Here is a 15,969-nt window from a genome sequence, read left to right on the forward strand (position 1 = left end):
GGACCCAAATAAGTAAGATCACAAATGAGGAAGGGGAAATAACAACCAGCAGCACAGAAATACAAACAATTGTAAGAACATATGAGCAACTCTATGCCAACAAATTAGGCAATCTGGAAGAAATGGATGCATTCCTAGATACGTATAAACTACCAAAACTGAACAGGAAGAAATAGAAAACCTGAATAGACCCATAACCAGCAAGGAAATTGAAGCAGTAATCAAAAATCTCCCAACAAACCAAAGTCCAGGGCCAGATGGCTTCCTAGGGGAATTCTACCAAACATTTAAAGAAGAATTAATACCTATTCTTCTGAAGCTGTTTCAAAAAATAGAAATGGAAGGAAAACTTCCAAACCTGTTCCATGGGGCCAACATTACCTTGATTCCAAAACCAGACAAGGACCCCACAAAAAAGGAGAATTACAGGCTAATATCCCTAATGAACATGGATGCAAAAAATTCTCACCAAGATACTAGACAATAGGATGTAACCATACATTAAAAAGATTATTTTCTGGGAATCCCTGGGTGGCTCAACGGTTTAGTGCCTGCCTTCGGCCGGAGGCATGATCCTGGAGTCCGGGGATCAAGTCCCACATCGGGCTCCCTACATGGGAGCTTCTTCCCTCGGCCTGTGTCTCTGCCTCTCTCTCTCTCTCTCTGTGTCTCTCATGAATAAATAAATAAAATCTTTAGAAAAAAAAGATTATTGTCCATGTCCAAGTGGGTGGTTCAACATCGACAAATCAGTGTGACACATTAATTTAAAAAAAAAAGGGGGATCCCTGGGTGGCGCAGCGGTTTGGCGCCCGCCTTTGGCTCAGGGCGCAATCCTGGAGACTTGGGATCAAATCCCACATTGGGCTCCCGGTGCATGGAGCCTGCTTCTCCCTCTGCCTGTGTCTCTGCCTCTCTCTCTCTCTCTCTGTGACTATCATAAATAAATAAAAATTTTTTAAAAATTTAAAAAAACTTTAAAAAAGGAGAACTATATGATCCTCTCAATAGATGCAAAAAAAGCATTTGACAAAATACAGCATCCTTTGTTTAAACTCTTCACAGTATAGAGATAGAGGAGACATACCTCAATATCATAAAAGCCATATATGGAAAAGCCCTTGGTGAATATATCATTCTCAATGGGAAAAACCTGAGAGCTTTTCTCTTAAGGCCAGGAACACATCAGGGATGTCCACTATCTCCACTGCTGTTTAGCATAATACTAGAAGTCTAGCCTCAGCAATCAAACAACAAAAAGAAATAAAAGGCATTCAAATTGGCAGAGAAGAGGTCAAACTCTCACTCTTCACAGATGACATGATACTTTATGTGGAAAACCCAAAAAACTCCACCCCAAAATTGCTAGAACTCATACAGGAATTCAGCAAAGTAGCAGGATATAAAATCAATGCATAGAAATCAGTTGCATTTCTTTACACTAACACTGAGTTAGAAGAAAGAGAAATTAAATAGTCAATCTCATTTACAATTGCTCCAAAAACAATAAAATACCTAGGAATAAACCTAACCAAAGAGGTAAAGGATCTGTATTCAGAAACTATAGAATACTCATGAAAGAAATCAAGGAAGATACAAAGATATGGAAAAATGTTTCATGCTCATGGATTGGAAAAACAAATATTGTTAAAATGTCTATGCTATCTAGAGCAATCTATACATTCAGTGCAATCCCTATCAAAATACCATCAGCATTTTCCCCAGGGTTGGAACAAATAATCCTAAAATTTGTATAGAACCAGAAAAGACCCCGAATAGTCAAAGGAATGTTGAAAAAGAAAACCAAAGCTGGTGGCATCACAATTCCAGACTTCAAGTTCTATTAGAAAGGTAATCATGAAGACAGTAGGGATCCCTGGGTGGTGCAGTGGTTTGGCGCCTGCCTTTGGCCCAGGGCGCGATCCTGGAGACCCGGGATCGTATCCCACATCGGGCTTCCGGTGCATGGAGCCTGCTTCTCCCTCTGCCTATGTCTCTACCTCTCTCTCTCTGTGACTATCATAAATAAATAAAAAAACTTAAAAAAATAAATTAAAAAAATCATGAAGACAGTACAGATAGACACATAGATCAATGGAACCCCAGAAATGGACCCTCAACTCCATGATAAACTAATCATTAATAAAGTGGGAAAGAATATCCAATGGAAAAGACACAGTCTCTTCAATAAGTGGTGTTGGGAAAATTGAACAGCCACATCCAGAAGAATAAAACTGGACCATTTTCTTACACCATACACAAAACAAATTCAAAATGGATGAAAGACCTAAATCTGAGACAGAAAACCATCAAACCAAAAGACACAACTAAAAGACAACCAACAGAACAGGAGAAGATATTTGCAAATGTCTTATCAGATAAAGGGCTAGTATCCAAAATCTATAAAGAATTTATCAAACTCAACACCCAAAGAACAAGCAATCCATTCAAGAAATCGGCAGAAGACATGAGCAGATATTTCTCTAAAGATATACTAATGGCCAATAGACACATGAAAAAATGCTCCACATCACTTGGCATCAGGGAAATATAAATAAAAACCACAATGAGATAGCACCTCATACCAGTCAGAATGGCTAAAATTAACAAGTCAGGAAATGGCAGATGTTCGTGAGAATGCAGAGAAAGGAAAACCCTCTTATACTATTGGTGGGAATGCAAGCTTGTGCAGCCACTCTGGAAAACAGGATGGAGATTCCTCAAAAGGTTGAAAATAGAGCTACCCTGCAATTGCTGGGTTCAGCAATTGCACTCCTGGGTATTTACCCCAAAGATACAAATGGAGTGATCTGAAGGGGCACCTGCACCCCAATGTTTATAGCAGCAATGTCCACAATAACCAAACTATGGCAAGAGCCCAAATGTCTACGGATAGGTGAATGGATAAAGAAGATGTGGCATACTACTCAGCCATAAAAAAAAAAAAAAAAAAAAAAAAAAAACGAAATCTTGCCCTTTGCAATGACATGGTTGGAACCAGAGGGTATTATGCTAAGTGAAAAAAGTCAATCAAAAAGGCAATTATCATATAATCTTACTCATATGTGGAATTTAAGAAACAAAACAGAGGATCATAGGGGAAGAGAGGAAAAAATAAAACCAGATGAAATCAGAGAGGGAGACAAACCATAAGAGACTCAATCATAGGAAACAAACTAAGTGCTGTTGGAGGGGAGGGAGGTGGAGGGCTGGGAAACTGAGTGATGGACATTAAGGAGGGCATGTGATGGTAATGAGCACTGGGTAATATATAAGACTGATGAATCACTGACCTCTACCTCTGAGACTAATAATTAAAAAATAAAATAAACTCTGTACAGTAGATTGGAAGACATTAATGAAAATGAGAATAGGAATAGGAACCAAACCACCTTGCCTTCCTCCCCCTTCCCCACACAACAACTAGAAGGAAATGTGAGTCAAGAGTTTTGGGAGGGAAGGAAAAACTGAAAATAGGAAACCAGCAAAGCAAGAAACTTACTACATTGTGGAAAGAGTATGACCACCAGTGCTTAAGGCTTCTTTGAATTTGAGATTCAGGACTTTTTTGTTTTTTTAATTGACCCCTCCTACCAGACACCATTCTAATCCAGGAAGCAACCCCCAGAAGTGGTTCCCCCTACAGGAAAAGAAGTAGACATGAAGAAATAAATAGACTTGGCCAAGATTAGTAAGTGTTGGAGTTTAGCTTTGTGCATATTTAGCTTTGGGCATGCAAGGCAGAACAGGCTTTATGATCAAGAGAGAGGGAATGAAATGTGATTGCAAGGGAGTGTGTGACAACAGTGGAATTGAAGCTGGACAAGGAGAGAATTGAAGACCCAAGGTCATAAATAATGAGCAAGTTGGAGATCGGAGTTGGAAGAATGGTTGGGTTAGGAGAACTGGAAATGATTTGGAAGAATAGGAGGTTTGGTTATTGGTGACAACACAGAGTGAGTGGCTGACATGGGAAAGAAGAGCCGATCAGCCAAGCTGAGGTTGAGGAACTGGGAGGTCAGTGCCTGTCCCATGGATCTGTCATCCAGAAGCCTCATCCTTCTTTCCTTACAAAAAGAGAAACTCAGAGCCTTGTGCTTGTGGAATCCTCAGATAAAGTGTGTGCTTGTCCTCAGGCATGGAGAGTTAGGGCAGTGCAGGCAGCAGTGTCAGCAAGCTCCCTTGGGTTAAAGTGTCACCCCTTTCCTCCCTATCCCCCACCCCTAAATGTTCCTCAGCTAACCAGGGCCAGGGATTCTTGACCCCAGGGCAGAGAATTCTTGGCTGGGGGAAGCAAAAAGAACAATGGTCCACTCCTCTCATCAACAAAAGAAGTGTTAGTTTTGGGCCAAGTAAAGGAAAATAAAGTAAGCAAACTCTCTGGCAGTGGCAACTCTCTGGGAGAGACGTGAGGCATACCCAATCCATTCCCATCTCTAGCTTACTCCACTTAGACCAGTGTTGCTGTCTTCCTTTACTCCACAGATCAGAATTCCAACTTTGACTATCCAAATTACTCCTACCTAAGAATTATTTATAAGTCACATCACTAACTCTGACATTCACTTTGTTACAAATGTCTTTTCTTCTTACAGCTCAATTTAGTTACCTTTACCCTTACTCTTCTTTTTTTTCTTCATTTCTGTGTCAATCATTCTAACTGCAATATCCCTCAACATTCCTTGTATTCCCTCACTTTGGGCTCTTGGAGCAGCTGCTCAGCCCATTGTCTGTGGCTCTTTCTTCTTACAGCCCACCCTGTCTGCTCTCTGCAGGGTCACTTGCCAAAACATAGATCTGATCACATGGCTGCTTTGCTTGAGAGACTTTGATGGTTCTCCAAATTATTTTGTTTAACATAGAATTTCCTGCAAAATTGTCTCGAGTTACTCTGCTTCAACCACACCAAACTGCACTGTTTTTTAAACCACAGCCCAGTTAAGAACTTTAAAGGTTCTAAGCACTGAAAACATTATGGGTCCTCTCCTATCCCCTAGATGAACATTAGTCTGTAATTTAACATTTTCTCATATGAAATAATGTTGAATTTAGACATTAGCTGGAAAAAGTTGGCTATTTTCTAGATTTTTGTGAATTTCTCTTTCTGTCTCTCTATCCATGCTTTATCCTCACTGATTCCCCAAGGAAATAGTTTGACTATTGGATGTTTTAGCACTGCCCTCAACACAAGTATGACTCTGCTTTTGTTTCAGAAGTTTACTTCTGACTGCACAGTCTGTCCTCTATCCATTTTGTTAACTCTACTTGTCCTTCAGGGTTCTGCTCAAATGTAGCTTCCTTTGTAAAGCTTTTGCTGACTCACCCAAGAGTAATTGATTGTTCAGCCTTGTGGTGTGAATCTCTGTGATGGCGCTTGTTCTGTTGTGTTAAGGTAAATTATCTACGTGCCTGGCATCACTGCTTCTATCCCCACATTAGTTACATCATTAAATCCTCACAATTACCACATAATGTTAAGTATCAGGATCCCCATTTTATAGATAAGTAAATTGGAGAGTCTGTCACCCATCTCACACAAGTGGTTTTTAAGACCTAATGTGACAATTAATATAATTAACTTATAAAAGACTAAGCTATATAACTAGAAGACATTATTTTTATACATTACTTTGGTGTGGTAACAGATTTTACCTATATTTTCTTCTTGCCAGTAATAGAATTTATTATTTCCACATAAAGAAATCCTTTTAATATTAATTAAAATAAAACTAAGAATGCTGCTATGCTCATACACAGTGCAAATAATGAGGATAGTCTACCCCAAACATTTCAGGTTCATCTGTTCTTCCTGAAGAGAGGCTGGGGCTCAGGTCTTTGGAGGTGAAAGGCTAAAAGCATTCTGGGGTTATGCCTTTTTCTTCCCTTTTTCATCTGCTTTATTTTTCTTACTCTCATTATTTTTTATGGGGGTTTTTAGTAAAACTCAGAACCCTTCTATAAACCCAGGAAGAAAAAATTGTAGTAGATAAATGTGTGATGAGTGGCACAAAAAAAAACAAAAAAAAAAACAGGAGTAGTATTTTAAATTTATTATGGAAACAAAGAACATTGCCCATAGAACATAATCTTTGGCAGTTCAAAAAACAAGGGCTTCTAGCAAAATTCCTAAGACCAGTTTTTTTTCTTTGGGCCTTGTGTCTGTTTTACTGTTAGCTGGTCTTTCAACTTAATCAGTCTCTCAGCCACGCTGTTCCTTTCCCTTAATTAGCATCAGGAGTTTTCATTAGCTATTTTATGACTTGTTTGTTAGGGATCCTCATTAGCTTTGCTGTGACCTTAAATTTGTTTGACATTTACTATCTCACTATATAAGGTTTTATGGTTAATTCTCAGTGTATACAAGCTAGGCTTCTGGTCATTACATTTTTTACAATGTATACATTCACATTATATAGAATCTCTTGTATCTTAACATTTTTCTTCACAATTTTATGTAAATGACTGGCATCCAACTTATCAGGCTTCTTCATATCTTTATGCAAGTGAATATGAAAAACTAAATATATATCACTCAGTTAATGGTAAGTTTTTTAAGAAATGGAAAAATATTATATTAAGGTTTCATGTTTCTGCAAAATAAAAGAACTTAATGAAATGTTATAAATTGGCTTTATAGCCAAACTCTGTTTTTCATTCTATACTTAGTGGGCACATATGCTCAGAGTATTGTCCAAGGGCCAGAGAATAAAGTAAATTTTCTGCCTCCAAGTTTCTGCACTACATAGTAAAGAAGAATTATAACAAATGTAGTTATTTGAAAGATTTAGGTATGTTTTATTTCAAAGTGTGTTATTCTCCCTTAGTTCCCCACTCTAAAACAGTACAAGAGAAAAACCCATCATCTCAGCAATCATATTCCTCTTTAAATTTTGTATTAACCGTTTGTATTTTTGTTTTGTTGTTCATTCCATGATTATAAGAGCTTAAAATTTGCCAGGTGTTAGGGACACATTGATTAAAATACAGAAAAGGTTCATTATGCTCAGATCAAAAAGGAAATTTAATAAATGTAAAAAATGCAAAGAAAGTAAGTGAATGGTTTCAAGTAATGGTTAGTGATTCTCTTTCAACAGTTATTTTTTGAGTACCTACCATATGCTAAATGCTGATATAAAAGGTAAACCTTGTAGGGTAAAGGTCAGGGAGCTATCTCATCTTTGCTGTTCAGGGTAAGACCACTCTAAGGAGATGACATTTGAATTGAGATCTAAATGACAAATAGAAGCAGAAGAGTTTTTTGACCTGGGTCCTAAGAGTCTGTGGATAGAATTCAGGAGACTTAGTGGGATGCTTGGATGGGAAAAATACTTACATTTCTGTTTTCACTAGACTCAGACTGAAATTTAACATTTTCTTCCATTTGAGTGAATCCTATTTGACTACCTCAGCAGTATTAGCATTACCTGTTACTTTGTGATCAATATTTTCATACCGTATCTCAGTTTTTGCAGGTATTTTGAAATATCTTCATTGCTTTGAAATTAGGGTATTTCTTAGATCTGCCACTAAATAATTAAGACATTGTATTAATAAGGAAGCACACATAATTACAGTATCGATTATATATTTCTATATAATCACCCCAAACAATACCCCATGATTCTGTGGATCAGACAGTTGAGTTGTACTTAGCTGGGCAGTTCTTATGGATTTGCCAAGGGTCAGTCACATGGCTCCTCTCACCTGGCAGCTCACCTGAGCCAAATAGTCCAAGAAGTCTCACTCCCATACTTGGCAGTTGGTGCTGAGTGTGGGCTGGGCCACATGACTCCAGCAGGCTATCCTGGCTTCTTCGTATATGGCAGTGTTCCAAGAGAGCAAGAGCTGCCAAGTCTCTTGAGGCCAAGGCTCAAGGGTCCAACTCACCTCTACCACCTTCTGTGGGTCAAAGCAAGTTAGAGGCCAGCTCAGTTTGAGAGGAGACTCCCAGAGAAGTATGATTAATTTGAGACCATTACTATGATAAACTACCCGATTACCATATCATAATTTTTAAAAGATTGTATTAACTTAATTTTAATATAATATAATATAATCCTTTGTAATCCCAACTTTTATGCCAAAGAATTAAACTGACATCAGACAGATAAATGAGAAGAAAGCATACAAATCTATTTAATTTTTTTATGTGTACACAGGAGTCTTTAGAAGGAAAATACAGACCCAAAGAAGCCATTAGGCCTCAAAGCTTACACAAAGAACAATAAATTGTGGGAATGTGACAAAATATGATAAATTAGGCAAGGGGCAGTAAATTGTGGGACAGTGTCTAGGAAATGTATGGAGAAACTCATGGAAGAACAGGGTTATTTTAGAACGTTTGTTTGTACAAATCCATTTTGGTGCCAACTCCCAGTGTTTGCTGGTAAGAACATTCTTCTCTTCTGGTACAGGGAGAGCACCTTTTCAGGGGCTGTTTTGTGTTCCACTTTTAGGTAGAAAGGGGGACGGCAGAAAGCCCTTCCTGCATCTCCTGTTTCTCAAGAGTCTGCAGCTCAGAATAATCAGTATGCCAAAGTGGCATATTTTGGGGTGGTGTGCTCTGAGCCCTTTCACTTCCCTTAAAACACTATTCTGAGGGGCAGCCCAGGTGGCTCAGTGGTTTAAGCACCACCTTCAGCCCAGGGCCTCATCCTGGAGTCCCGGGATCGAGTCCCATGTCAGGCTCCCTGTGTGGAGCCTGCTTCTCCCTCTGCCTGTCTCTGCCTCTCTCTGTGTCTCTCATGAATAAATAAATAAAATCTAAAAAAAAAAAAAAATACTATTCTGAGAAGAGCTTCATCACCTTTGCATGTTGTCAAAGAGAGCCATGGCGCAAAGAGGTTAAGAACCCCTGATCTGGAGGGAGGGACTTCTGTGAGGCAAAGTGCAAAGACTCAAGGCAAGAATGAGGTGGCAAGTCCAGCTTGGGGGAGAACACGAGAAAAGCTACTGAGGCTGAAGCGAGTGACCAAGGGCTGGGCAGAGGCAGGTCAGACCATGTGGCTAATTGGGAAACTTGGGGATGGATACTCCCCCTACCCCCCCAAGAATATAGAAAGCTAGTATTGTATGCATACTAACCTATAATTTTCTTTTATATTTCATATGTTATAGCTATATTTTTCTTTTAGTATATAAAGCTCCTCATTTTTTTTCTCACTCTTTTAAATAATTTTATAATGCTCATTAGAAAGACAAACCATGACAGATTCCTAACTCTGGGAAACAAAGGGTTGCGGAAAGGGAGGTGGGTGGGGGGATAGGGTAACTAGATGATGGACACTAAGGAGGGCACATGATGAGATGAGCACCGGGTGTTATGCTATATGTTGGCAAATTGAACTTAAATAAAATATTAAATACAAAAAAATTTATAATGCTCAATTCAATGGATGCATGAGAATCTATTTCATTGTTTCCCCAATAGCAAACATTTAGACTGTTTCCTGTTTTTTGTGTAAATATACATTTTTAAATTTTTCTCTTTTATTTGCCTCTGTGGAAAAATCTTTAACAGTGATTTTTATAAAGATTTTATTTGTTTATTTGACAGAAGACCACAAGCAAGGGGAGTGGGAGAGGGAGAAGCAGACTCCCCCCTGGGCAGGGAACCCAATGCTGAGCTCCAACCCAGTACCCTGGGATCATGACCTGAGCTGAAAGCAGATGCTTAACTGACTAAGCCACAAAGGCTCCCCCTTTAATAGTGATTTTTAGATGTAGAATTGCTGGATCTTGTGTGTGTGCTTTTCAGAGTTTTGACAGACATCACTGCGTTGCCATTCAAAAGAAGGTGGTACTGACTTACATTCTATGAGCTGTTTTATTATTATCTTTAACCACCAAGATATTTGCACTTTATAAAGCCTAGAATAAGAAAGGTTTATATTGACTGTGTATTCTGTTGTTTCAGAACAATGAGATGGTGGAGCTACAGAGAATAAGGATGAAGGATGAAATCCGAGAATACAAATTCCGAGAGGCCCGCCTCCTTCAGGACTACACTGAGCTGGAGGAAGAAAATATCACATTGCAGAAACTCGTGTCCACATTAAAGCAGAACCAGGTGAGGTTCAAGAAATTTTTTAGTTACACTCCAGATGGAGCCACATCTTCTGACCACTAAGGTTAAATCTTCTTTTTATTTCACAGAAAAGAACTCGTCAAAATTTGCCTTAATCTTCCTATGATATTTATGTACTGATTCCCAACCCTCCTATTTCAACTAACATTTAAAAGGCAAGCCTAGAAGGATAATTTACAATAAGGCTTTGTTGGATAGGACACTGGATCTTAGTTTATCTTTTAGCTCCGTGTTAACTTATTTTAGGCAGAAATGAAATGTACTGTAATCAATTTAACTTGACAACTTCTCATTAAAAGCAATCTTTCTCTCTCTTTCTCTCTCTCTCTTTCTGTTAATTACTTTTAAATCATAAAAAGAAAGGGATTATGAAATATGAATCAATAAGAACAAAATTATAAGAAAAAGATAGTATCTCTTTTTTTTTCAGCTATATTGTGACCAAAAACATCACATTAGTCTACACTTAAATAATTTTTTTTTTGGTAGTGAGGCTTAGATGGCTTAATTGTTTTATTTATTTATTTTTTTAGTGGTTTGCATTGTGGTTTGTTACAGTGAGTAACAAAAGTATGTAACTTAGTAAGTAAACTTTGAGACTAGCTCAGATATGTGCTTCTACTTCTACTCCCTTCCAAGGCTCCTATCTCTATCCAAATTATTTGTGGTTTTGATAGGTACAAAGGTTAAGAAGGAAAAGAGAGAATCCAGAAGAAAAAAAGTGCATGTATTGACACAATTGAAATTTAATTTCTGATCACTGCCACTTCCTCCAGCTTTGGAGGGTTGGGGGAACAGGATGTTTGCCAGGGAGCACAAGGGATGGTTTCAGACCATTAAAAAGAGTTACCAACATATCCCCCTCTGTTTATACCTCGGTCTTTCCCCCTTTTTTTAAACATTTTTATTTATTTATTCATGAGAGACACAGAGAGGCAGAGACATAGGCAGGGGGAGAAGCACGCTCCATGTAAGGAGCCTGATGCAGAGGGAGAAGCACGCTCCATGTAAGGAGCCTGATGCCGGACTCGATCCTGAAACCCCAGGATCACACCCTGAGCCAAAGACAGACACTCAGCCGCTGAGCTACCCAGGTGTCCCTCGGTCCTTCTCTTTTAAGCACTGCCTCACTGTGTGTTCTGAGGGCTAGCAATAATGTAGGCATCCCATGTCTCAGTTTGGGATCAATGAGCTCATGATGAAGAAAATCAGACTGAGAAGAATTTTTTTAAGTATGCTTAAAAGCTTCTTAAGAAGGGTATTTTTTTGTTGTTTATCTTTTTTAGTTACTGATGAAAAATGCAGAGGACTTGAATGTACTTGAAGTACAGATATTTGAAATGGTCATTATTCCCAATTCTTATAAATATTCTCCACTCCCTACACAGGAGTGTGACCAGACAGCCTTTTTGTAGTCTCCCATCACTGCATGTGGTAGACTGATTTACTCAGGAGGTTAATTTAGGCCAGTATAAGGTATTTTTGAAAGTCTGCCAAGGTATCCTGTGAGTATTCATTAACCCAGATGCAGTTTCTATGGGAATTTGTACTATTAGCCTAGCTGATTACTGTTTATGGTTTACCCATGCCCTTCCACCAGTAATTGAAATATGGAAATCAAATGTTTAACTCAGAAGTTTGAAAAAAAACAAAACAAACACATGAGAAAATGTATGCATCTCTTTAATTTTATTTTCTAGATATAATATGGTAATATTCCCAATTAAGTGTCTAATTAATTAACTTGAAATTATTTTCTGTGCAAAGGGCCATTCTGGCTTATTTCCTGACAAATGGACACACTATAGTGGTGCAAGTCTTTCCCAATGAAGACAATGCTGGGTTTTGTTTTTTGGGTTTTTTCCTTACTATTGACCTTTATTGACAGGAGTTAGAATCCATCATAAACTCTGTTTCTAATTAATGAAGTGTTAAATATAATACTTAATGTACAAATGCCAGAGGGTTTTTTTTTTCAATGAGATGACAGTGCTTTCAATCTCAAAACTACTCTGAATGTTGCTTTGTACTGAAACTCCCTACACGAAGTATACTCCTGACTCCTGATCCCTGAGTTGACATTTCTGAGTAGCCAAGCTACTAACATTATAAAATGCTTGGTTCAAAGTACTAGAAGATTCCTTTTTTCCTGAAGTTCCATTTTTTTAGCTATTTATTGATTATTTTCTAAATGACTGTTGTTTAATTAGCACTTCTTATTCTCTGTATAGTTTCTATATATTAGTTTGCTGTTTTTTTCTAGCCCCTTCAACTATATTATAGCATCTAGAACAGAGCCTGGTCCATAGAAGGCATTAAATAAAGATCTGTTGAAAGAATCAGTAAATTGTTTTTTTCTTGCCTATATTCACTCTTCAGCTTAGAAAGAAAACTAAAATTTAAGATTATTGTAATTAACCAAAACAAGTTTTATTGTGATACTGAATATGAAATAAATATATGGTAACATCAGAGAGTTGACTGAAAATTTTAGCCACATCCCTCTTCTGCTGATTTGATTCTGTGTACAAAATAAATCAGGTCCAGTCTTACAAATACATTTTATACTTTTATACTATTTAAAACCAAAATATCTGAAAAAAGTGTAGGAAGAAGCACCAGCCATAAAGAGAAGTCAAGTCAGCTGTCACTTCCCCATCAGAAAACCCATTGATGAAGCAAAGCTATTTATTAGGCCTTTCCAGTAAGAGATCACCCACCTCAACAGAGCCTTGTAATGTCTCAAAATGGGAGGTTTAGAGAGAGGGTGTTTATAGGATTTTAGAGTCTGAACTGGGTCTTACATGGTGGGAAACTGGTTGGGATAGACGAGTTTATGACATAATGGCTGTCAGTTGGGAAGCACAACAAAGTGAGGGTCTTGACTTTGGTCTTGAGGAAGCTGTTTTAGTTGAGTCTCATCTAAGAGCAAGTATTTCCCACAGGCAGCTAAGTTTTTTATGCCTAGTCTCAGTATTGGTTAACATAGGGTTAACAGGAAAATTTGCTTGGTCCCAGTGTTACCTCCAGGGCAAGAAATTATGTTAGCTTCAATTTCTAGAGTTGTACTGGTGGGAGGTGGGGGAGATATAATAAGTTCTATGTCCCTAATATCTCACATACTAAACTACAGCACTCAATGTTTGTTATCTAACCATTGAAAACCTTTGTTAAAATTAATAATTCAATCATACTGATATTATGAAGAACATTTCCTCCAGGGATATGTTTCTATATCAGGAAATAATATCATAAGAGACCTAGGGAACATATTCATTTCAGTTTGATTTCATTTAACCTGTGTTTCGGGAGTTTCTGTGAAGCCATGTACTTTTTGAAGGACAAAATATATAGTCACTGTCTTAAAGAATTTATAGTTCCAGGAGGGAAGGCAATAATAGATTCATAGCCATCCATGTAATTGCATATTAAAAGCTATGTGTTAGATTTGGCAATATGGGGCTAGATTAAGATCTTTAAACTTCCTAAACTCTGGAAAGATTATGATACTTACCCCAACTCTCATGTAGTGTAAGAGGAAAAAGTTACTAACCTATAAAGTTGCTGTAGGAATTGTACCAAAGTACTGATTTTTTTAATAGTGATGGTGATGCTATCTTAAAAATGTCAGACATCAATTTTTTTTTAAGAAGGCTCCACGCCCAGGATGGAGCCCAACTCAAGACTTGAACTCACAACAGTGAGATCAAGATCTGAGCTGAGGGATCCCTGGGTGGCGCAGCGGTTTGGCGCCTGCCTTTGGCCCAGGGCACGATCCTGGAGACCCAGGATCGAATCCCACGTCAGGCTCCCGGTGCATGGAGCCTGCTTCTCCCTCTGCCTATGTCTCTGCCTCTCTCTCTCTCTCCCTGTGTGACTATCATAAATAAATAAAAATTAAAAAAAAATCTGAGCTGAAATCAAGAGTCAGGTGCCCCCAGAAATCAGTTTTTAAGTGCCGTCTGTTTCTTGGTGCCTCCACTTTGTTGGGGCTGTAATCATATGATGCAGCCTTATGATGATGGCACCAGAAAGGAGTGATCTGTTTGCTTGAAAGGGTCAGTAAAAACTCCAGAATTAGGATCAGATTTTTGACATGAGTCTTGAAGTATGAATAAGAGTTTTAGATGACCACCTTTGCCAATGCAGAGAAACATGAAACAGCTGGGTGAATATTAGGAGCTTGAACCACATTTGAATCAGTAGAGAGAGTGAAGCTGCCCAGAGAAAGAGATCAGGTTTATACAAAGTTTACCATTAATTAAATATGAACTGCAAAATTTTAAAAATCTGCAATGCAAACTAAATTAATGTCTTCAAGTCTAGCCCAGGAATTGGTAAACCTTTTCTATAAAGGCCAGATAATAAGTATGTTAGGTTTTGTAGGCCTAATATATGTCCTGTCTCTTCCAACTACTCCACTCTGCTGTTGTAGCATGAAAGTAGCCAGAGAGAAAATAGTGTGATTGTGTTCTCATAAAACTTTATTTGCAAAAATAGGTGGTGGGCTAGATTTCATCCAGAAGACACAGAAATATTAAACAATCCTTGGGCTAAGCTATCAGTTTAACAAGATTACAGAATAAAAGACCTACAATGCAAACTAAAGAAATGTGGGCAAATGTAAGCTATCGAGTAATTTGGGAGCAGTCAGAGGATTGCTTGATATACTAGGAAAGTTTAGCAACCAGATATCCTGAGTTGTCCAAGGAAAGGAAAATAAGTCAGGAGGAAGATAACTTTACTGTATATAAGCAGGCCTGGAAGAAACCATAACACAAGGCTCCACATTCGGGTGCCTGGATGGCTCAGCGGTTGGTTGAGGGTCCTGCTTTGGCTCGGGTCTTGATCCCAGGATCCTGGGATCGAGTCACGCATAGGGCTCCCTGTGGGGAGCCTGTTTCTCCCTCTGCCTATGCCTCTACCTCTCTGTTTCTCATGAATAAATAAATCTTAAAAAAAACAAAAAGACAAGGACCCACATTCTGTTACCTCAAGCAATTTCCATGATTTGAGTCTTTTCTATCATGGATGTATGAGACTTTAGTGATCTTATATAGCAGGGAGTGCTGGTTGTCCATCAATAACCATTGTTCCCCCTCCCAATGTCTATTTATTTACTTACTTATTTATTTATATAGATTTATTTATTTGAGAGAGGGAGACAGAGAGAGAGCAGGGTGAGGGGCAAAAGGAGAGAGAATCCACAACTAGACTCCCCACTGAGTGTAGAGCCCAGCATGGGGCTTGATTCTAGAACCCTCAGATCATGACCTGAGCCAAAATCAAGAGTCAGCTGTTTTAACTAACTGAGGCGCCCAGGTGGTCCTCTCACCCTTAACTGACCATAAGGCTACACAGGGTAAAGTCAGGTAAAGTCAACATTCTTCACCTCCCTTGGAAGTGTCATGTGATTAGTACCAGTCAGTGGGATTTAAGAAGTGATATGGGCACCTTTTGAGACATATTCTTAAAGAGAAGGAGTGTGCCCCTTACTTTGGCCCACTGCTTGAGACATGATCAAGCCACCTTAGATCATATGGACCAGAGTAGGAGGCAGTGCAATATGATAGAAGAAGCCTGGTTCCTGGATGACCTCATGCAGCTGAGAATCCTGCTGGCCCTTGACTGTATCTCCATAGTGTTACATGAGAAAGAACCAAGCTTCTATCTAGATTAAATTACACTTATCTAGGTCTCTGTTACATCAGCCAACCCTCCATCTGACCTAAACCTGTATCAAAAACTGTTATCCTGGGCAACCCTGGTGGCTCAGCGGTTTAGGGCTGCCTTTGGCCCAGGGTGTGATCCTGGAGTAGTCCCCTGCAGGGAGCCTGCTTTTCCCTCTGCCTGTGTCTCTGCCTCTCTCTCTCTGTCTGTCT

At 38.7% G+C, this 15,969-nt stretch overlaps 1 protein-coding gene across 5 annotated transcripts in view; it reads left to right on the plus strand.

The window, feature by feature from the left end:
* The window catches only part of BICD1 (BICD cargo adaptor 1), a 225,722-nt gene that overhangs the window by 151,671 nt on the left and 58,082 nt on the right, over positions 1 to 15,969 (plus strand). For all 5 annotated transcript variants that reach the window (XM_038577222.1, XM_038577218.1, XM_038577219.1 and 2 more), the window contains exon 3: positions 9,917 to 10,069. In XM_038577222.1, coding sequence (XP_038433150.1) covers positions 9,917 to 10,069 — 153 coding nt within the window. The remainder of the gene's footprint in view (positions 1 to 9,916; positions 10,070 to 15,969) is intronic.

The sequence above is a fragment of the Canis lupus genome, chromosome 27 (genome assembly GCF_011100685.1).
Source record: "Canis lupus familiaris isolate Mischka breed German Shepherd chromosome 27, alternate assembly UU_Cfam_GSD_1.0, whole genome shotgun sequence".
NCBI lineage: Eukaryota > Metazoa > Chordata > Mammalia > Carnivora > Canidae > Canis > Canis lupus.